The sequence below is a fragment of the Zerene cesonia genome, unplaced genomic scaffold, assembly GCF_012273895.1.
Source record: "Zerene cesonia ecotype Mississippi unplaced genomic scaffold, Zerene_cesonia_1.1 Zces_u003, whole genome shotgun sequence".
NCBI lineage: Eukaryota > Metazoa > Arthropoda > Insecta > Lepidoptera > Pieridae > Zerene > Zerene cesonia.
The window spans coordinates 2,451,152-2,475,561 of record NW_024045133.1 but is presented as its reverse complement, the minus strand read 5'-3'; the positions used below and the strand labels follow the sequence as shown (position 1 = coordinate 2,475,561).

Sequence of the window (24,410 nt, the reverse complement as noted above, 5' to 3'; positions counted from 1 at the left end):
TCTTCAACAAAATTGTACAGGCAACTTAAAAAAAATATAACAATCACAAGATAAAAACAGAAAAACAATTTGTTGGCCAGAAGTGTTCCTTCCAGGCAATAGGTAACAAGCACTAATATTCTAGTTAATAATAATCACAACCTTCTTTTTTAAGTCGGTAAAAACTCTTACTCACTCCTTTCGCTGAGTCTCATTCTGCTGTTTCGATTCGCTGACTGATTCGACCAGACCGGCCTGCGACTGTAACGAATTTAACAAATGCAGAATTTCTACACTAATATTATAGGGAGAAAAAATTTGTTTGTATGTTCGTAATGTTTTCAAGCAATAACCGCTGAAGCGATTTCAAAAAATTCTTTCACCATTAGAAAAACGCAACTTCATTGAGTGACATGGGCTATATGTGTATGGTACACATATAGCCCATGTCGGGGTGAAGTCGGGGCAAACAACTAGTAGGCAGGCAGGCCATTCTTAGGCATTACTCTGCGAATGTTCATGGGCGGTGGTGATCGCTTAGCATCAGGCGAACCACCAGCTCAGCTGCCCGCTATGACATAAAATGCAGGTTATTTTAATATTCTTAGTAGAGATATCTGTGGGCGTGAGCAAAATGGCCGCCATTTCTATGAAATATTAGCGACTAATAACTTTATATAACGTCTACTTTTTGTATTTCTACAATGAGGTATCTATATACTCGTATATAAAACTCAAAGGTGACTGACTGACAGACTGACCGACTAAAATAGTGATTTATCAACGCACAGCCCAAACCGCTGGACGGATCGGGCTGAAATTCGCCATGTAGATAGATGTCATGACGTACGCATCCGCTAAGAAAGGATTTTGATAAATTCTATTCGCAAGGGGATGGAATAGGGAATGCATGCATGTTTATATAGCATTACTAGCTGCGCCCCGCGGTTTCAACCGCGTAAGTCCGTATCCCGTGGAATATCGGGATAAAAAGTTGCCTATATGTTATTCCAGTTGTCCAGCTGTCTACGTACCAAATTTCATTGCAATCGGTTCAGTAGTTTTTGTATGAAAGAGCAACAAACACACACACATCCTTACAAACTTTCGCATTTATAATATTAGTAGGATAAATAACTTACTCGCGTTGTTGTGTGGCCGCTTGCAAGATGGAGGACCCATCTCGACAGCACACTATCACACTATCAAAAGTGTATGAGCATATGGAAGGGTTTATACCGTTGCGCCTGGAAAAGAAACCCTATGTCTTAGAACACAAGTATCAATATGGTGTACACTGATATCGACTGTATAGCGAAGCAAATAACGCACACGTGTGTAAACAGTGGTGGCTCAGTGGTGACCTCGGATTTAAAATCGATTAGTCGGGGGTTCGAGACCAGGCGAGTTTGCAGGAAATAAATTGATTTCTCAATTTATCTGCGCATGTGGATAACATCATATCTGCGCATGTATGCTACAGCGCTACTACTAGAAACGGTGATGGAAAACATCGTGAAGGAAACCGGCATGAGCAAGAATCAAAGTTCGACGACATGTGACATCAGCCAACCCGCACTTGGCCAGCGTGCTGGATTATAACCTGAACCCTCATAAGAGGCCTGTGTCCCAGCAGTGGGAACATATATGGGCTGATGATGATGATTGTTTATAAACAGTACAAGAGACAAAAGAAAGTATTTACTACTGTGTTATAAAGCTGAAGAGTTTGTTTGATTGTTTGAACGCACTAATCATAACAAGCCCTAAGTTTAGGTAAATACTTACGAATTATCCTGTCTGACGGAAACACACTCGTTGGCGGGAACACATCTGCCGATGATTTGAGTTGGTTGCACTATGCACTGATCGCCAACTAAAAATTATTTATAAATCGACTTTAATTAGACCTCTATTTAGACGAAACTTACCACAAGTAATAAAAATAAATAAAGAAAATACATTTATTTATGCAAGGTAAAGTTATAAAGAATAATTTTATTTACAAAACGATAAATAAACCTCGTATAAACGGGAGATCCACTCAGTGTATAAGAGTCTAAGCCCATTAAAGGAACTTAAGACTCTCCACTGATTTTCAGTGGATACTAAATACCACATTGACTCCCTGACATAATTAATAAATAAGTAAATTCCAGATCATAAACATAGTCCAAAAAATTAAAAACACTCTTCAATCATAGAATCAATTGTCACACCTGCTCTAAACAAAATATATATTTTTTTTTATGTCACAGCGGACAACTGACTGGTGGTTCGCCTGATAGTAATTGATCACCACCGCCCGTGAACAGAGCCTGCGACAGAACCAGAGGTAGTGGTCTGCGAATGCGCTGCCCGCTTTTATGGGGTAAGGGTTATGAAAAGAATTGACGACAGGAAAGAAGGAATGGACTGGGAAGAGTGAGGAAGAGGAAACAAGCCTAAAATGGTTGGTCTGATTTTTATAATCATGATTTTGGTGCATTCTGAATAGTCCAGGGAAGGCTTAAATGGTAAAAAACAATATGGAGGCGGGCGAAGCCGCGGTCGGGAAGCTAGTAAATAATAATTTCTGCATTATTTTTTCTGTTAAGCGTCATTTGATTCTATGAATTTGTATGCATTAAACTGTTCAGCAGTGGTTTGACATATTTTGACATGTTTGACGTTTCTTTTTTTTACATTTATTTGACTCCACAAAATGATAATTAAAAAAAAGACTATAAACTTAAGAAAAAACAATACAATAATAAAAACAAAACAGCACAATAAAAAAGCTAACATAAGAAAACAATTAAACAAAGAAAAATTAAGAAATAAATAAAGCGAGAAACATAAAGTGGAGCCAGATGGGGTAGCCACTCAGCCACATGACTTTTATTTATAGTGGGGAAATCTTACATAGCTACCCACGGCCCTCGGGGATGGAGCTTTGGGTTATGTCCAAAACCCCACTGTGTTCCGTCAAGCCGCTGAAGTTAAGGGGCCACGGGAGTTAGTTAAAAGTCAACCTCAACCACATTTCCACATGACTGCGTTTTCGTCACTAGACATAGCGGGTACTCACTGTTCTGAGGCAATCCCCCGCTTGCGAAAACAAGGAAAATAAATGCTATTAACATTTTTAATTACTCGTTCGCAGTTTGTGTTAGTCCATTGTTGTATCTGAAAATAAACGCGTTTATTAGCAGAGAATGTACATACATTTTTTTATAGTTCTAGCATAGACAACATAATACTATACTGTTCTAATTAGTATTGTGTTATCTGTGGTTCTACGCACTACCACAACCTTCACGACGTTAAAAGCTAAGTCGCTTCCCACGTCTGTCCCTATGTATGTTTAAATCTTTAAAACTTAACGAATTTGGTTTTTTTATAGAATAATAATAACATCTATTAAACTACTCCAAATTTAACGCGTAAGACGCCGCGGACAAATGCTAGCATAATAAAAATAAATCTATACTAATATTATAAAGATTTTGTTTAAGAAAAGTTTGTTTGTTTGTTTGAACGGACTAATCTCAGGAACTACAGGTCCGATTTGAAAAATTCTTTCAGTGTTAAATAGACCATTTATTGAGGAAAGCCATAGGTTATATATGTACCACGGGCGAAGCCGGGGCGCATCGCTAGTGCTTCTGTAAAAAGTCACCGATAGTTTCTAAAATTAGTGCAATTGATAACTATATTCTTTTTGAAAATTCTTTCATCATTAAAAAACGTTACATTATTACAATTTACAATATACAAGGTAATTTGGGACGAATTCTTGGGTACCTAGGTCCTAGACACAACCCAGAACCCTTACTCCAAAGATCTTCATAATGCGTAAAAGCATTTGATCAAAACTTTGTAACTGAGACACTGAACTGACATGTAAAATATTTAGTCTGTCCATAATATACAGTTACAATAAAAAATATGTTACACAATTTAAAATTTTGAATTTGGAATCTGTCATTCTGATATTCATTACCTACGTTGTCCAATTTTTTTTTAATTTTCGCGCCAAACATTTTTAAATAGTCACTGAATTATCTCATTTCTCTTATACAAAGTATACGTATGGAAATTATTCAATCCTGGCGATTTATTTAGGATAAAAAGGTATGCTCTTGAAATTATTGTATTGTCATCGATCCTTGATAAGTGTACAAAATTTGAATTGAATCTGTCCGTTGAAGTGGGTCAAAATCAAGTCTTAAGAACTCGGTTATATAAATACATTCTATATGTGGTGGTCGAACACGCTTCAGCACGAATTGAGCCAGCTCGCGCTGGGTAAGTACCACACGCCCAGAGAAGACCGGCGTGAAATAGCATAGTTCTGTGTTTCTTTCGGCGAGCGGGGGAGCCAGAGGCCCATATCCGCTTCCTTACCCTTCCCAGTCCTTTCCTTTATTCCTATCATCAATCCTTCCTTAATCCCTTTCCAATATGAAGTCAACAATCCATTTGTAGAGGCGTAAGGTCGGCCAATCGACCTTACATCTCCAAATGTCCACTGGCGGTAGTAGCGCTTACCATCAGGCGACCCACCAGCTCCATTGCCGACGATGACATAAATATACAGATGAAGCAAATAAAAGCGTGTTGAAAACATCATAGTGTATTGATAATCATCCTCCCACTTCGTAACAACGCCATAACACAAGGAAAATATCGTTTAATACTTATTTAAGTGTTATTTGCATGAATTAATGAGCGGTTGTGTTCATAATTTTTATTATCACATTATAATTCGTAAAATTAGTCAACTTTTAATTGTCCTACTCTTGTTATTTGGGGGTATGAAAAATAGATGTTAGCCGATTCCCAGATTAAATCGATATGCAGACAAAATTTCATGAGATTCGGTGCAGGCGTTTCAGAGGTATGGAAACGAACATTTTGATACGATAATTATATATAAAGACTATATGATGAAAAATACTATCGGACTACATTTAAACTGTTTACCGTTGATTGGTTGATTATAAGAATGTGTGCGTGTGTACGTCATTTCAGTTCTTGTGTAATAAGTGAAGTCCCGTGTCCCCTAGTGGGGTATGGGGCAGATGATGTACATCTGTTTCACTGATCGATTTTCTTTACAGACTAGTAGGTAGGCCTTCTGTGTCCTGCGAGACCGAGACATTTTTTTTGTGCGTCCCCACCGGGAATTGAACCCAGGTCCCCTCGGTACTACGCTCACGCGTTAACCAATGTGCCAAAGAGGCGATCTTGTGTAATGGCATAAAAAAAAAAATAAACCATTATAACTGCGCAGATATGCTATGTACTCATACCTCACCTATACCATAGACAACAATAATTGACGCAAATAAAAAAAAAAACGAGGAAAATAACAACAAGAAATAGAGAAAAAAGTCTGCAACATTCTAGAAACATCCACTGATACATATTATGACTGTTATAAATTCCATCATCTTAAACTAGCTTTTTCCCGCGGATTCGCACGCGTTGTAATGTTATTTAACATACTAGCTGCACCCGGCAAACGCTGTTCCGCCTTACTCTTATCATTTAGGAGTATGAAAAATAGATGTTGGCGGTTCTCACAAAAAATTTCATCAAAATCGGTCAAGCCGTTTCGGAGGACTATGGCAACGAAAACTGTGACACGAGAATTTTATATATTAAATAAACCTTCGTCTTGAATCACTCTATCTATAAAAATCCCATTAAAATCCGTTCTGCAGTTTATACATCTAAACATACATACACGCATAGGGGTAGACGCGCTAAGCGACTTTGCATTATACTATGTCGTGATAGTAGGATATAAATACTTAGGTACATGACTATGGATCAGGTCATAGACTAGATTGTTGGGGGATGAATTTGAAGGCTAGATCCTTTTTGGAAGTCAATTAAAATTATATTTCCTAATGTAAGAAGACTCGATATAATATTACTAGTTGCTTCTGTGAAGGTTACAGAGCCATTCGATGTATTATCTACTAGCTGCGACCAGCGGTTTCACCCGCATTCGTCCATATCCCATAGAAATATCGGGACAAAAAGTTGCCTATATGTTATTCCAGTTGTCCAGCTATCTACGTACCAAATTTCATTGCAATCGGTTCAGTAGTTTTTGCGTGAAAGAGCAACAAACGCACACACATCCTTATAAACTTTCGCATTTATAATATTAGTAGGCTTAGTTATCTATATAAAAATGAATCCCTATTTCCTTTAGTCACGCCATCATGCGTGAACGGCTGGACCGATTTCAAAAAATTCTTTCACTATTATAACGTTGCAATTACCATAAGTGACATAGGCTATATATGTACCATGAATGAAACCGGGGCGAACAGCTAGTTAATAATAAATATAACGTCCGCAAATATAGCTTTTATTATTGTCATATGAAATTTAGATAGATCCTACTAATATTATAAATGCCAAAATTGTAAGGATGTGTGTGTATTTGTTGCTCTTTCTCGCAAAAGCTACTGAACCGATTGCAATGAAATTTGGTACGTAGACAGCTGGATTACTGGAATGACATATAGGCAACTTTTTATCCCGATATTCCTACGGGATACGGACTGCTGACGCGGGTGAAAACGCCGGGCGCAGCTAATAATAATCAATATAATAGTTTAAAAAAACTATAAAACACGCTTTAACAAAAATCATATTTTGCAAATTGAAAACTGGAATAATTTTATCAAATTAGTGTATTGTCATCGGTCCTCAATAAATCTACAAAGTTTGAACGAAATCTGGCCGTTTAAAGTGGGTCAAAATCGCGCCCAAAGAAGTCGGTTACAAACAAACATACAGGTGAAGCTAATAAAAAAAGTGTAATTAATAAAAAGAAATTTTCAAGCTGGTTTGGCAAACGGGTATGAAACAAAAAGCGCGGGAAGCATGGAAAGAGTCGAGTATTTACTTTATTTTACTTGAAACTGGCAAATATTTATTCCTCTTGCTATAAGAGATAAATAAATAATAATTAAAGGAATAGACTTTGCGAATCCCCGAATCGATATATCAGAATCTATCCGTCTGCCCGTTTTGCGATACATAGACCATTTCTAGCTCAAAAGGTCATTACCCAATAAATATATTAATTTAGTATTATTTTACTGCTCAAAACGGAAGGAAAACGCGAGGAAACCGGCATGTCCGAGAATCAAAAGTTCGACGACATGTGACATATGCCAACCCGCACTTGGCCTGCGTGGTGGATTATGACCTGAACCCCCATAGGAGGCCTGTGTCCCAGCAGTGGGAACATGTATGGCTGATGATGATGACATGCTTTTACAAGTCTTTATGAATCGTTATTTTTTATTTAACGATTCGGAATGCCGAGAAGAAATAACATATGTTTTTCTTTCGCTTTTGCACTATCCCAGAACTTCGTACATTTCCTCTCCTACAAGGTTGCCTGGCAGAGATTGTGTTAAGCAATAAGGCCGCCTCTTGTACAAACAATGTCTTTTTTTTCTGTTTACTGTGTTCTGTTGCTTCTTTCTAAGTTTGTACAATAAAGGATTATAAATAAATAAATATATGTATATTATTATATAGTTTGTATGAAAGTCGATTAACATCCTACTAATATTATAAATGCGAAAGTTGGTGAGGATGGATGTATATGTTTGTTATTCTTTCACGCAAAAACTACAGTCTTTAATTTCTTAATTGAATATCTTGTGTTCTTTAAAATTAGTTAACCTTAGCACGAGTATGGTGATGTTTTTATTCATTGTTCAATATAAAATATGTACTGCTTACTTAACTAGCTGTTCGCCCCGGCTTCGTCCGTGTTACATACATAGCCTGCACCCAGGAATCGCCTACATATCCAGCTGTGAAAGGATTTTTGAAATCGGCCTCGTTCCTGAGATTATCGTGTTCAAACAAACAAATCTTCAGCTTTAAAATATTATGTATATATCTACACTAATATTGTAAATAGGAAACTTTTGTAATTTTGTATGTTTGTCTCGTTTTCACAAGAAGCAATGTACCGATTTTAAAAATTCTTTCGCCATTGGATAGCTGTAGGTTCACTGAGTGACATAGGCTATATATGTACCAGGGGCGAAGCCGAGACGAACAGCTAATAGCCTATATTTATTTACTTTACATACTTTTAAATTCTTATTTCGTTTTAAAAACTAACCTCCTTACATAAAAATTATTTCTTGTTGGTCAAAACAATGTCAAAATCGATTTACTATTATTAAAATCTTCTAAAATATATATAATTAAAATCGACTGATGGAGTTATTTTAATAAATTATTTAAAAAATTATAGTAAAAAAGCTAAAAAACACACTTTAATGATAGAATCAAATAAACTGTCTCACTTGCTCTTATACAGAATATACGTAAAGAAATTATTTAATCCTGTCGATCCTAATCAGGATAATAAGATAAACTCATGAAATTATCGTATCGTCACCGATCCTTGATAAGTGTACAGAGTTTGAATAAAAACTGTCCCTTTAAAGTGGGTCAAAATCGAGTCTAAAAGAGTCAATTACATACAAACATACAGGTGAAGCCAAAAAGCGTCTTTATAATACAATAGAGTTTTTATAATTCACACAAAAATAAATACAAAGCACTTACCTCGATAATTCTCACGAAATCATATAATATTTGAATTTGAATAAAAAATTACGTATTTTTATTTCAAAATACGTCCGTAACCTCAACTTACAAGGACACGACTGATTGAATTCAAAGTATTTTGCATAGATTAGACATGAATAGAGGGAATATGTGAATTTATCTATTATAATAGGTGTATCTATATCCTACTAATATTAAATGCGAAAGTTTCTAATGTGTGTATGTTTGTTGCTCTATCACGCAAAAACTACTGAACCGCTCGCAATGAAATTTGGTACGTAGACAGCTGGACAACTGGAATAACATACAGTCAATTTTTTATCCCAATATTCCTACGGGATACAGACTTACGCGGGTTACCGCGGGGCGCAGCTAGTAATACAATGAACTCATGAATTGTCCATCCGTGATAAGTATATAGAGTTTAAGTTCATTAAAGTGGGAAGAAATCGAGTCTAAAGGAGTCGGTTACATACAAACATACAGGTGCTAAAAAGTGTTAATAAATAAGCTTTCTCTGTGCTATCATTAATCTGTGCACGTGTACTTGGGAGAATCCGGTTTGAAGCATGTATGCAATAAGAGTATGTTAAAAATAGCTCAACATTTCCGCGAAATGCTGCTTTTTCTGTCAAAATCTACGCACAAGATGTTAGGAGAATAAAAAAATATAAAAAATTATGATTCCGGCCAGGATCGAACTGGCGGCCTTCTGCGTGTAAAGCAGATGTGATAACCACTACACCACGGAACCAGTTGGTAATCTTTCAAAAATAAGCATCATATAAATTTTAAAACAATTTACTCAATAAAATTATAATTATGACTAAATTTGTAAAACATCATGGTTTCAATAATATTGCGAAGATGGGGTTCCTATCATTATAATTCATTTAAACTTTAGCATATAAATTTGGGTTTATTCAATCTTTATCTAATGCACATGTTGTGAAATAATAGATATGAATACTTGTGAAAAAATAAAACTGGACTTTCCGCTAAATAAAAAAAAGACTAATTGTTTTGTATACTTAAAAACATACAGATGGCGCTTAAATTAATTTGTCGGACGGTTTTGGCTTGTTCTAGTTTATTGAGTTTTCGATAGATGGCGTTGAAAAATATTAGTAAAAGCGATTCTGAGGTATTGAGGTTTCAATATTTTTCTGTAATTACATTATGCCGGACTCATCCAACGTTTTGCGGCAGAATTGTATTTTACTTTAATTATATTCATTGCTTCAAAGCATAGGGAATATACACAGTAATGCGGTTTCTTTTCCATTAAAATAATAGAAAGACATATTATAGAAGGCTAATTAACACATGAACTATGACAACTGCATAATTACATGCAAAATATTGGTCATATTTTTGTAAATTATAAATTAAAGTATTAATAAAATATTTTTGAATGCCTAGTTTAAAAAAGGAGATTATCAATTATTCTACCTAATGTAAATTCATGGTTTTTTGTATTCAAAAACTGTCATATGGTCAAATGTCAATAACAATGATGCCGAAGAACTGTTTCTTAAGCGACGACATTCTTTGGATTTCTTCTTTGTATTCTTATATATATATATATATATATATATATATATATATATATATATATATATATATATATATATATATATATATATATATATATATATGTATATATATATGAATACAAAGATGAAATGGCTGGACCGAATTCACTAATTCTTTTTTTGTTGTATTTGTTATTATTAGGAGAAGGTTCTTACGGAAAAAAATATTAAGAAAATCTCTCAGAAATATTGAAAAAAGTACATTTAATTTTGCATATTTTAAAAAACAAATGTCAATGTCATTCACAGCCATAGATTATATTTATATAAGGAGTTAAAATAGGGAGATGAAAGCGATATAACCAAATACCTCGCGGGCGAAGCCGCGGGCGGAAAGCTAGTATTTATATAGATAGATATAGATTAAAAAATGGATACTCATTATTTGCATGTGTCTTCAAGGATTGAGTTTATATGATTCTCATACAATGTATATTGATATGCTTATCAGATAAATTTCACACCTGCATTGTACAATTGTCGATTACAGATAAATTAATATTGAAAATGAACTTTTCAAATTCTAATTAATATAATTTTTAACTATAAATCCGCCCAGCTTCGTATGCAACAGTGCGTGAGTAACGGAGACAGAATTTTCGAAATCGGTCCAGTTGTTGCTGAGATTAGCGTTCAAACATACGAACAAACTCTTCAACTTTGTTTAATTATTAGTCTAAATATGTATAACTCAAAGGTAACTGACTGACAAAGTGACCTATCAACGCACAGCCCAAACCACTGGACGGATCGGGCTGAAATTTGGCATGCAGATAGATGTTATGACGTAGGCATTCGCTAAGAAAGCATTTTGATAAATTCTGCCCCCAAGCAGATTACATAGGCTATGGAAGTCCATGAAAATTGATTTTAACCACGCGGACGAAGCTACGAGCAACAGCTATGTATTTAAGTATGCACATAAAAGATACAGGCTGTGACCCGCGGTTGAAACCGCGTAAGTCCGTATCCCGTAGGAATATCGGTATAAAAAGTGCCTATGTGTTATTTCAGTTGTCCAGCTATCTACGAAGCAAATTTCATTGCAATCGGTTCAGTAGTTTTTGCGTGAAAGAGTAACAGACGCACACATACATATGCATCCATCCTCACAAACTTTTGCATTTATAGTATTATTATTCGCCAATAGATGTCACGAAGAGTCATAATAAATTGGGACTACTCAAACGCCTCCTATTTGTTGAAAAAGTAAGTTTAAGTCGATAAAACACGAATAAAATGCGAATATGACATTTTCTAAAAAGATATCTAGCTAGATCGATTTATCGCCCCCAAAACCCCCTATATACTAAATTTCATGAAAATCGTTGCAGCCGATCCGAGATTCCAATTATATATATATATATATATACAAGAACTGCTCGTTTAAAGATATAAGATTTAATATAGTGCCCTGTCTAAAAATTACTATATCTATGCATTAATCACCAAATTATTGATAATTTATCAGCCAAGCCGATATCCTTCAGGTGTTTCGATATTTCATAGACTTTGACAGTAGGTAGACATAGTTTTAGTTATTGTTAGTGAAATGATCGGAAGAATAGTTTTAACTGTGGGTATGTATATCTTAATATACATAAATCTCGTGTCTCAATGGACTCCTAAACCACTTAACCGATTATAATAAAATTCGCACGCCATGTGCAGTTCGATCGAACTTGAGAGATAGTATAGTTTAAATAATTTTAATCACTATAAATGACAACCCGGGCGGAGCCGGGGCGTGCAGCTAGTTTATTATATTAATATAATTGATCGTGCAAAATGAGATACATAATTCGTGTCGTTTTAGTGTCGTTTCTCTGAATATTACATGTTAGTATTGTATCCATATAGAAATAGTCTATATATATAAAATTCTCGTGTCACAGTTTTCGTTGCCATACTCCTCCAACGGCTTGACCGATTCCTCTGAAATTTGGTAAGCATATTGGGTAGGTCTGAGAATCGGCCAACATCTATTTTTTATCCCGATATTCCTACGGGATACGGACTTACGCGGGTGAAACCGCGGGGCGCAGCTAGTATACATATAGAATTCAGGGGCAGCATTAAAATCTTTTCATGTGGAAGTTTGCGAGCATCCACATTTGAATACTATATTGTATAATAACATTAGTTTTAAATTCATTTCAACAGAATAAATCATTTGAATTAAAATATGCTTGATAGAAATAAAAGATGAGATGGCTATGTGGAAAAGTTTCTCTTAATTTTTATTTTATTTTGTGAAGTAAACTCAATCGTTGGATCATTATTTCATATTAAAATAACTTATTTTCTTCATTTTCAAGTTATCTAATCTAAAAGATTTTAATTTTTAATACGCTTTTATTAGCTGAACCTGTATGTTTGTATGTAATTGAATAGATTTTGACCCACTTTAATCGGGCAGAGCTGCGCCCCGCGGTTTCACCCGCGTAAGTCCGTATCCCGTAGGAATATCGGGATAATAATTGCCTATATGTTATTCCAGTTGTCCAGCTATCTACGTATCAAATTTCATTGCAATCGGTTCAGTAGTTTTTGCGTGAGAGTAACAAATATACACATACATCAATCCTCACAAACTTCGCATTTATAATATTCATCATCTTCATCAGTCCATATATGTTCCCAATGCTGGGACAGAGGCCTCTTATGAGGGTTCAGGCCATAATCATAGTGAAGTCCCGTGTCCCCTACTGGGGTATGGGGCAGATGACATACATCTGTTTCACTGATCGTATTTCTTTATGGACAAGTAGGTGATCAGCCTTCTGTGTCCTGCCAGACCGAGACATTTTTTTTTTACGTCCCCACTGGGAATCGAACCCAGGACCCCTCGGTTCTAAGCTCACACGTCAACCACTGTACCAAGGAGGTGGTCAAGGCCATAATCATCATTTACAATATTAGCAGGATTTAACTTCTCTTTCTCAGCCCTATTCCACGTGTCGTCAGCAGTGTGGTCATGCTACAATGACAGTGACTGCTCCACTAGATCTGGTAGCATATGCGTGGAGGGGTCTTGCGAGTGTCCTATAGGACAGGAGCCGGGGAGGGGGGGGACTGTATGCGTGAGTGGTAAGTTGGAAGCGACCTATTTCCTGTTTTTCATTTGCTAGCGCTGGCAAAGAGCTGGCCTGCCTTGCCAGCTTTTTAATAAGAAATGGTTGATGTGCATCCCGTGGTTGTTGGAATGGCATTATTGAATACTGCGCCCCGCGGTTTCACCCACGTAAGTCCGTATCCCGTAGGAATATCCGTATAAAAATTTTCCTATATGTTATTCCAGTTGTCCAGCTGTCTACGTACCAAATTTCATTGCAATCGGTTCAGCAGTTTTTGTGAAAGAGCAACAAACACACACACATCCTTACAAACTTTCGCATTTATAATATTAGTAGGAAGTAGATAGTAGGATAGGATGGTACTAAATAGTAAAAAAATCTATTACAATTTTTCTATTATATTAGTGTTACCAACTATTACAGAGCTGCTGATTTATTGTTAACAAGCGGCCAGCCCCAGCTTCGTTCATGGAAGATATTATGACTACATAGTTTACAAAGTCGCATTCCGCCGTCTGTGTGTCTGTATGCTTAGATCTTTAAAATAACGAAACAGATTATGATCGTTTTTTAACAGATAGACTGATTAAAAACCTAGGTTTAAAAGTGCAACTACATAAAAGAAAGAAGGGGGAGGGATTTTACTTCGAATTTAACGCATGCGAAACAGCGTGCAACAGCTATTATGAAAATAATTTCCACACGTATACTCTGTATAAGAGCACGTGAGAGAATTTAGTTGATTCTATCATTAATGCCTCCTTGGTACAGTGGTAAACGCGTGAGCGTAGAACCGAAGGGTCCTGGGTTCGATTCCCGGTGGGGACAATAAAAAAAAATGTTTCGCTCTGGCAGGACACAGAAGGCTGATCACCTACTTGTCCCTAAAGAAAATCGATCAATGAAACAGATATATCATCTGCCCCATACCCCAGGGGACACGGGACTTCAAAAAAAATCATTAATGCGTATTTTAAAGATTTTTAAAACCAAATTTCTAAATTTCATTTTCCAGTCGCGCCATATTACTCCTCGCCTTGTGTTGACACCAGTCAATGCTCGAGGCTCTTCAGCAATTTCGAGTGCCGGCAAGTAACAAATACTTGTAAGTATCGTTGGAAGCATTTTTATTATTAAAAGATTTTTTTTTTGGATTTTTATAGTTCTTCTATCTGCGCCCCGCAGGTTCACCCGCGTAAGTCCGTATCCCGTAGGAATATCGGGATAAAAAGTTGCCTATATGTTGTTCCAGTTGTCCAGCTGTCTACGTACCAAATTTCATTGCAATCGGTTCTGTAGTTTTAGCGTGAAAGAGCAACAAGTACACACACATCCTCACAAACTTTCGCATTTATAATATTAGTAGGAAGGAAGTAGGATTTTACAATTACAAATGCATCATAAAAAGGTTGGATATGTTTGTAATCCCGCCGCCTTTACGTCATTTCTTCTTTTAAATACTAAATAAAAAATTATGAAATTGTAATTGAAAGTCAGCCTCATTCCTTTAAATGGCGCGTTTTTCTTCCGCACCATTCAAGACCATTCCTTATTTCCCGTCAAACTTGTCCTTATCCCTTACTCTTAAAAGCGAGTAGCGCATTCGCAGAGGCACTACCTTTGGGAATGTTCATGAGCGGTGGTGATCGCTTACCATCCGGCGAACCACCAGCTCAGTTACCCGCTGTGACATAAAAAATACTAATTCGATTTAATAGATATTGTACATAAGATTTAAGTATGTTTTATAATGTCTTGAACTATATGTTTTTTTTTTACAATTACCGATATGGCCACTGCTAGTAAGTGAAGGAAAACATCGTGAAGAAAGCTATCTATTACATATAGATAAGTAACAATTTATTTGTTGACCACGGGTATAAAACAATGAACTGGGACGGGTGAGGAAAGGACCTCCGATAATTAATACGTCCTATCTAGCGAATCTGACATTTAAAATGACAAATAAAGCGCTAAAAACTACATCATGTAGTATTTTCTTGCGTTCGGATTTACGCGAGTATAATACATTTAGAAATTAAAGACTTTTTAATTATAAGACTTTTTAGACACTATCAGTCAATAATGCCAACATCAGGAAAAATACTCCACATACCAACTGCGGAGTAATAGGTGGAGGTAGTTCACAAACAACAATTTTTGTATGACCTTCAAGACATGTAACATCTCAGTCTCCCCGTGACCACGCTCGCCGTACAGTGTTCGAAACGTCGGGTTAATAATATAATGAATAAATCGCGTTTAAAATCCGTTAAAAAGTCCTTAATTTCTAAACTACATTATGTGTTAAATAGCTTATCACGGACATGGCGTTACTTAATCATACTTTAAAAACTTCGTATCAACCGGCGGAAGGCTGTCGAATATATTTGTTTAATACCCTTTAATTTTTCACTCCAGCCTCGATTTGTGCCTGCACCCCCGGCAACCACTACTTCCTCGGCCGTTGTTGGAACACCATCGGGTTCGGAGAGCCCTGTACGAGGGATGAAGAGTGTCTAGCAACCCCTAGGGACCCTTATAGCTTGGTGTGTGATTCTGTGTGCGTGTGCGCAGAGGGGTACTATGAGCGGCAAAGGGGGGAGTGCAGGAAGATTGGAAGAGGTAAGGGTTATATATAACATACTAGCTGCGCCCCGCGGTTTCACCCGCGTAAATCCGTATCCCGTCGGAATATAGGGATAAAAAGTTTCCTATATGTTATTCCAGTTGTCCAGCTGTCTACGTATCAATTTTCATTGCAATCGGTTCAGTAGTTTTTGCGTGAAAGAGCAACAAACGCACACACCCTTACAAACTTTCGCATTTATAATATTAGTAGGATTAACTATCCGTCTACGGATTTAAAGGACGGAAGTTGTAGGTGTTTGTGGATTTAAACGTTTCATCGTTAGAAAAAGTAGACTGTAATATAAACTAACTAACTCTAAAATCATATAATGAAATCGCTCCATTTTGAACAGAAGTGAAAGAAACAAACAATTTATTTAAATTTTGTAATATTAATGAGTATAATCTAATTAGTTAATTAATATTATAGTATAATAGTAATTAGTTGATTACAATCTAATTAGAATAATAGGTCTTATTCTCATGAGATTTTTATGAGCATTTGCAGCACTCCGATAGATGGCGCGATTATAAATATATCGCATGTATGACAAAGCACTGTTAATTTACCAATTCAAATTGCCATTTAAGAAAAAGAAAAAGAAAAAGAAGATTTTTCTTTGACAGAGCTAGCAAAATCGCGGGAAATAGTGCTAGAATAAAATGTATAAGCAACATGCATTATGTCTTACTAACCTCTAAAATATAAAAAATATTTTCATTTACGTTAATTTCTTATATCACAGATAATATAATATACAGTAATAATTATATCTTCTTTCTTATTTAGGTATTAATTATTCTTTACGAGTATATTCAACCGCATTTAAGGCGATATTAAAATAAAACCGAATCAAAATATTGCGGGTAGTTATAAAAACACATTTATTTCAGCTGTTGGTGATGGTTGTGTAATAGACTCAGACTGTCAGTTCACTGGAGGCACATGCGACATTGAAACGTTTTCTTGTGTTGATAGTAGTGGTAAGTTCTTAATTTAATCCAACTATACTAAATTTTACAGTTTTAGTTTACAAATAAAAGGACAGGGAAGTATTTAAAAATGGAATCAAAATCGTCTCACTATCGAATAATCTAGATCGTTAACGTCCTCTTTCTTATGTTTTCATTAACATTATAAAGATATAAATAAAAGAGTATTCGCATAAAACATTCAATGGACTTTTGAACGTACGAAACGTTCAAAACCACAGATATAAAATGTATATATAACTCATTTGAAAATGGAATCGAATTTTCTTTCAGCGCCGCAAACCGTTCCACAATCGAACATTCTAGAACACCGTTCGATCGATCTGGAACATTCGATGACGGATCGCGAAGTGCAAGCGGTACACGATACGCCGTGCAACACAGCTGACGAATGCGCGTCGCCGCAGCTGTGCGTTTCTGGTGTTTGCGTTTGCCCTGTTGGCTTTTATATGCATGGAAATAGGTGTTATGCAGGTGAGTCATTTTAACCGATCTTGCCAAAAACGAGTAAGGGTTTCAAGTACACTTGATTTTGAAGTGAAACTTCTTTAGAATCGTTGTGATTTCAACCTGATGAAACGGTAAAAACGACAGGTAAGAGACACAAATACAAAAATGTGAAGAATGAGACAGAAATATACTATTTTATATTTTATATCATGGTCATTCAAAAATAAATTCTATAAATAAACTCCATAAATGCACAACAGGCCGTCTTATCGCTAAAGTAGCAAATTCTTCCAGACAACCTGTTGGACAAGGAGACGCTATTCATATTTAGTAAAAAAAAAAATACAGGGCAAAAGGTGCTATACATATAAATGTAATAATATAGTAATAGAAATGTATTGAAAACCATGAAAATACATAAATATAAATTAATATATACATAGATACACACATACAAATACTACATATATACAATAATTCTTTTTTATGTTACAGTCGGCAATGGAGCTGGTTTGTCGCCTGATGGTAAGCGTTACCACCGCCCGTGAACATTTGGAGAGGCGTAAGATCGATTGCAGACCTTACGCCTCTCCAAAGGGATTGCCGACTTTAAATTGGGAAAGGATTGACTAGAGGAATGAAGGAAAGGACTGGGAAGGGTAAAGAAAAGGATGTGGGCCTTCGGCTTCCCCACTCACCCTACGAAACACAATAGCATGCTATTATTGCACGCCGGTTTTCTGTGGGGGTGTGGTACTTCCCCGGTGCGAGCTGGCCCAATTCGTGCCGAAGCATGCTCGACTACCATATAAAATATTGTAATATTATAATAATGAAAATTAAATTAAATACTAATTCAGGGAATATGCTCCCCTATTCCGTTCCCGGGTAAACGGCGTCCCTAGAACTTCCATATAAAAGCAGGGCCTCAATTACCTCATAAATTCTCTATTTCAGAATTAGGAACACCATCGACTCCTGAGCAATGTGGCGGTCTTTTAGCCACTGTAATAGACGGCCGATGTGTGTGTCCATCTAATTTCTTTTATAACGTCAACATGCGAGATTGCATCAAAGGTAAGGATTTTTTTTTTTATTATGTTATTTGTGTCTGTACTAATATTGTAAAGAGAAAACTTTTATCTTAATATATAAAAATCCAGTGTCATGATGTATGTTCCCAATGAACTCTTCACCAACTCAACCGATTTTAATGAAATATGGTATTTTATGTGTAATTTGGTCCAACTTAAGATATAGGATAGTTTATATTTCGATTAATTATCCTAATAATTTTTAATTAATAATAAATTTAGTCACAGCCACAGCAACGCAAGGGTATATTAGTATGCTTGTATACCCTTAACGTTTTCACGCAAAAACCACTGGATCGATTTCAATAAATTCTTTGACCTAAAAAGCTGCTTCACTGAGTAACATAAGTTATACTAGCTGCGCCCCTCGGTTTCATCCGCGCGAGTCCGTATTCTGTAGGAATATCGGGATAAAAAGTTGCCTATATGTTATTCCAATTGTCCAGCTGTCTACGTACCAAATTTCATTGCAATCGGTTCAGTAGTTTTTGCGTGAAAGAGCAACAAACACACACACATCCTTACAAACCTTCGCATTTTTAATATTAGTAGGATTAGTAAGATAGGACATGTTTCAGTAACACGCCGCATCACCGACTCCTGCGTTATCGATGCCAATTGCCACACATTCGGCGCGGAGTCCCGCTGCGGGGCCCCACAGCAGCCCTGGGGATTCCGCACTTGCGAGTGTGTGAGCGAGAACGCCGTGTGGGACAGCAACAGGAACATGTGCAGGCTGTACGCTGGTAAGACATCTATCTGTAGCGACGTGTTTCTGAATCGCGCTAGCGAAATTTTCTCGCTACAGAGTATATATACAACTTTCCAATAATCTTCCATTGGGTCCTTACCAGTCGGAGGATCCTCCCTTTTCGATGGAACTCCACCTTCCTTCCTCCACAAAACTCGTTATATTATTAGCAAAAAATTCAATCTCACAAGTCTGATAAATATGAATTGGTAGATTGCCACATACTTATTATTTACTAGCGGTCTACCCCGGCTTCGCCCGTGGTACATGTATAGCCTTCCTCAATAAATGGGCTATCTAACATTGAAAAATTTTTTCAAATCGGACCAGTAGTTGCCCGGATTAGTGCGCTCAAACAAACAAACTCTTTAGCTTTGTAATATTAGTATAGATTAGTATAGATTAAGAAATTAAAAATTTATAACGTGACCACGAGCGTGACCACGCTCGCTGTGAACGTTAAAAATGAAATTTCTAAATGTATAATACTCGCGTGAAATCAAACACAAGAAATTACTAATATAGATTATCTTAATTCTCCAGGTGTTGGCGAGACGTGCGTCATAGACAGCGACTGTATGGCCGGTGAGGTTGAGATCAATTGTGTGGAAGACGAGCAAGGCGTCGGATACTGCAGGTGTCCTGCTCACTTGACTGAACTTAATGGGCTGTGTCTGAACTTGGGCCTCGGTGAGATGTGTTCTTTATCAAATGCTTTTTGAGACTAGGTCTATAAGAAGTGTTCTTTATCAAATACTTTTTGAGGCTAGGTCTATAAGAAGTGTTCTTTATCAAATGCTTTTTGAGACTAGGTCTATGAGAAGTCTTCTTTATCAAATACTTTTTGAGACTAAGTCTATGAGAAGTGTTCTTTATCAAATACTTTTTGAGACTAGGTCTATGAGAAGTTCTCATCATCATCATCATCAGACCATATATGTTCCCACTCCTGGTACACAGGCCTCCTATGAGGGTTCAGGCCATAATCCACCACGCTGGCCAAGTGCGGGTTGGCAGATGTCTCATGTCGTCGAACTTTTGATTCTTCTAAGATTTTTTTCTTAGAAGTGTTCTTTATTAAATTCTCTTCATTAATGCCTCTGATATTCATAAATCTCTTTACTCGCTTGGTACCCGGGTGGCCCATGTGTTTATACAGACTATATTCTATATCGGTACCAAATTTCGTAAAGATCCGATAAGCTGATGATGAAGAAGAAACAAACATGCATCGATACATGCTTACCATACTAATTTACTAAACTTTAAAATGCTTTATGAATGAAAGTTTTTTGAAGGACAACAAAAGGGATTCGTTCTGGCGTTCTTTTTGACGCTATATAACTATTTTTCCTATAACTTTCCTTAGATTCAAACTAGATGGCGCTATCTTAAATAAATCTTAACTCTTGTAAATAAATGTTGTACAATGAAAAAAATTGATAAAAAAAAAACAAACAAAATAACATAAATATGAAATAAAATTGCTCCAAAATCCAGGTTAATGTCTCCAGAACATTTCTTACTTGTCTATGTCTATATCTAATATATAAAATTCTCGTGTCACAGTTTTCGTTGCCATACTGCTCCGAAACGGCTTGACCGATTCTTATTAAATTTTGTGTGCATATCGGGTATGTTTGAGAATCGGCTAACATCTATTTTTTCATACCTCTAAATGATCAGAGTAAGGCAGTACAGCGTTTGCCGGGTGCAGCTAGTGTCTATATGTTTATGTGTTTATATGTTTATAGACTTGGGTGAAAGTTGCCAGTCGAGTTTGGAATGCACGGCCACGGCGAACACGGCTTGTGTGAGCGGCAAGTGCAGCTGCTCTGACGGCTTCCAGCAGGAGGGTGGCCAGTGTGCGCCCGGTAAGTCCAAATATATCAAATTAACTCCCAATAGATGTCAAGTTCTCGGTAAATGTTCAGTAAATAAATGAATAATTAAATATAAAAGTGAAATTAGCTCCGAACATATGTCAAATTCCGGGTAAATGTTCTTATGAACTAGGTATTATTCTTAAGGAAAGAAAGAAAGAAACAATTAGTTTAAGCTGCCGTCAAAATAAAAGAAAAATCAATGTCAAATTAAATCCGAACAGATGTCAAATTCCGGGTATTTGGAATAATTGATCGTATGAAACACAGTAGCATTCTCATGTCTTGTACCTTTCCAGGTGCGAATTGACAAAATTCGTCCCAAAGCGCTCTCAGCACCTACATTGTTTTTAGTTAGTTATTGTTAAAATTACTGGCCTAGTTGTAATCACTGTTCACACACGGCACATTCAAATAATAGTCACACTCATAGTCACTTATTGTGAAAATTATAGTCATAATCATAGCCATTATAATAGCACAGAATATACAAGTAATAGCCACACTCATAGACATTATTTTCAATGACAGCTCAGGAAACACCCTTGTTAGTTACACCACAGATTAAACATGAAGTAATCACACTCAGAGTCATAGTTTTTCCACACTCAAAGTAAAATTGTATAACTATAATAAAAGTGTTTAAATATAATAATACTAGCTGCGCCCCGGTTTCACTCGCGTAAGTCTGTGTCCCCTTGGAATATGTATCGGCATAAAAAGTTACCATGTGTTATTCCAGTTGTCCAGCTGTCTACGTGCCAAATTTCATTGCAATTGCTGCAGTAGTTTTTGCGTGAAAGAGCAACAAACACACACACATCCTTACAAACTTTCGCATTTATAATATTAGTAGGATAGGATTATGCATGTATTTTACTAATTTAAGAAAAAGCTTTGTTTAATTTCTACATGCTGTGTTAACCTTTAATTATTTGTTACTCTTTCCCAAGAATATATCTTATAATATACTATTTATATTACAAATCACTGTAAACACATCGTTTGACCAAATAAATAAAAGAAATAATAAATTTTTCACAGTGATCGGTGGTCCGTGTACACAAGATACGGATTGTGTAATAGATAATACAATTTGTAAGGAGGATGGTGATGATTCGACGTGTCAGTGTGATCAGCGTTATGTCGCCTATGACCAACAGTGTTGGTCTGGTAAGTTTCTTGAATCTATATTAGTAATGCTTTTTAACGGATTTTAAAGACGATTTTTTTTTTAAAGTCGTCGACGTCGAAAGACGATGACGGAAGGGTGTCACTGAAAATCAGTGTTGAGGTGTTCTGTCTCAAATATGCTGAGTGGCATCCTTTTTTGGCGCATGCAACCACACGTAATTTAGATTGATTTATTTGTTTCTGTTTTCATTCTCTGATGTTTTTTTTTTTTCATTTTATTTTTTTTTTTTATTTTTTTTTTTTTTATCTATGTATGTGTGTTTTAGATCCTTTATATAGATATTTTTATGCTTCGTGTTGGATGTTTTGAATATCCATGTTTACAAGCATAAATAAGATGTCTTATTAATCGTAACAATTATGACGAATATAAAAAAAACTAGTTGTGCCCCGCGGTTCACCCACATAAGTCCGTATCCCGTAGGAATATCGGGATAAAAAGTTGCCTATATGTTATTCTAGTTATCCAGCTATCTACGTACCAAATTTCATTGCAATCGGTTCGGTAGTTTTTACGTGAAAGATTAACAAACACACATACATCCATCCTCACAAACTTTCGCGTTTATAATATTAGTGGATTATGATTATGATGATATAGATATTGTGACGATGTCAATGAAGATAATAAAATAATATTTTATTAATAAAAATCTTTATTTATCCATACATTAACATTACCTATACAATGTTCTGGGTTCAATTCAATTAATAATAATTAAAATGTTGAAATGACATTTTATCCACAGTATCGCCAGGTTTCAACTCGTCTTGTACAATAACACCGCAGTGCACCGCGTCTATGGGAGATGCGGGTAGTTGCGTGAGTGGTTCTTGTATGTGTGCTACTGGATACCACTTTAGGGACAATCAGTGCTGGCCTATTACTGGTGAGTTTTTGGTCCTTTTCTGTTTTTTTCTTGTTACATCATGATATTCTTCTATTTAAACCCCATCAATAACCTTTTTTTAGCTGAAAAGTATCCTATGTCCTTTTATCTTCATACCAAATTTGATCTAAATTGGTTCAGTGGTTTAGGCGTGAAAGCGTAACAGACGAACAGAGTTTCGCATTTATAATATTAGGGATTTGTAGGTTGTTTTTTTTGCTACTGTTTCACTCGCCTGGTACCCGAATAAACACTAAAACTTCGAAAAACGACGAGATTATGAACTCGAATGTATTTGGTGTTTGTATCCCCATGCCTTTTTACTGGCCGAACCGATTTTGAAAACTCTTTTTTCTATTTGAAAGTTAGTGCCGTTCATTTATATTTGGCCCAGTTCTGAAAATGAGATGGCGGTTTGGTTTTTTATTAGGAAAAATTATATTCATTACAAGCGTTCCACCCCGACTTCGCCCATGTTACAAATATAGCCTAGAGTACTCAAGAGTCACGTAGCCAAGGGTGAAACAATTTTGAAAGCGGCCCAACAGTTCCTGAGACAAGCACGTTCAAACATATTCTTATAAGAAGAGATTACACGTTCACTAGCTGACTCGATAGACATTCTGCCATGACGTAACATTGGTTCTGATAGTAAGCAATTACCACCGCCCATGAACATTCGCAGAGGTAGTGCCTCTGCGAATTGCGAATGAGTTACCCGCTTTTAAGGGGAAACGAATTAGAAACATATTGACAACTGGAAAGAAGTAATAGATTGGGAAGGGAGAAGGGAACCCTCCTTTCCTCCAGTCACCGTACCACACACACTAGGATGTTATTATTTCGTGCCGGTCTTCTGTAGGGATGCATACTACCCAGGTGCAAGCTTGCCCAATTCGTGCAGGAGCCTCAACTCCCGCATAAAATATGTAATAGAAAATAGAAAGGATTTATTTTAATCTATGTTTCAGGTTTATTCCAAACATGTTCTAGAAGTAGTGAATGTTACTTGCAAGGAATGAGCGATGTAGTTGTTTGTCGTAACGGTAGATGTCAATGCGACTTTGACTATCCGTATTCTGAGGAATTGCAGACTTGCGGTAAGTTACTTGACCATTTGTGACTGACATTTGACGTTTCATTTGACATTTGCAAGTGACAGTTTCTTTTTTTTTTTTCAGTGTCATCAGCGTCCACTATTACGGCCAGTATCTTCATGATTCTAGCGGCTGTGTTAACCTTTATGAAAAATTAATGTATTTT

At 36.2% G+C, this 24,410-nt stretch overlaps 2 protein-coding genes and 1 non-coding gene across 4 annotated transcripts in view; 1 reads left to right on the top strand and 2 right to left on the bottom strand.

The window, feature by feature from the left end:
• The window catches only part of LOC119838567 (venom protease-like), a 13,467-nt gene extending 4,768 nt beyond the window's left edge, over window positions 1-8,699 (bottom strand). Inside the window, exons 1-6 of one of the 2 annotated variants that reach the window (XM_038364553.1) lie at window positions 8,587-8,674; window positions 7,744-7,817; window positions 3,050-3,147; window positions 1,768-1,855; window positions 1,122-1,226; window positions 176-240 (exon numbers count right to left, since the gene is read on the bottom strand). In XM_038364553.1, coding sequence (XP_038220481.1) covers window positions 176-240; window positions 1,122-1,226; window positions 1,768-1,855; window positions 3,050-3,104 — 313 coding nt within the window. In that variant the 5' untranslated portion in view covers window positions 3,105-3,147; window positions 7,744-7,817; window positions 8,587-8,674. Of the gene's footprint in view, window positions 1-175; window positions 241-1,121; window positions 1,227-1,767; window positions 1,856-3,049; window positions 3,148-7,743; window positions 7,818-8,586 lie in introns of both variants that reach the window. The other variant, XM_038364552.1, reaches the window with a different exon arrangement.
• On the top strand, window positions 4,221-24,410 carry LOC119838467 (tenascin-like). The gene is made up of 15 exons (XM_038364413.1): window positions 4,221-4,269; window positions 13,131-13,274; window positions 14,277-14,353; window positions 14,567-14,582; window positions 15,683-15,886; window positions 16,787-16,876; window positions 17,159-17,359; window positions 18,293-18,412; window positions 19,008-19,175; window positions 19,724-19,870; window positions 20,935-21,054; window positions 22,108-22,236; window positions 23,007-23,147; window positions 24,119-24,247; window positions 24,329-24,410. Exons 1-15 carry the CDS (start codon window positions 4,221-4,223, stop codon window positions 24,400-24,402), a joined length of 1,809 nt encoding a protein of 602 aa, XP_038220341.1. The 3' UTR covers window positions 24,403-24,410.
• Trnav-uac lies at window positions 9,271-9,343 on the bottom strand. The gene has a single exon. It is a non-coding gene; the product is annotated as a tRNA-Val (tRNA).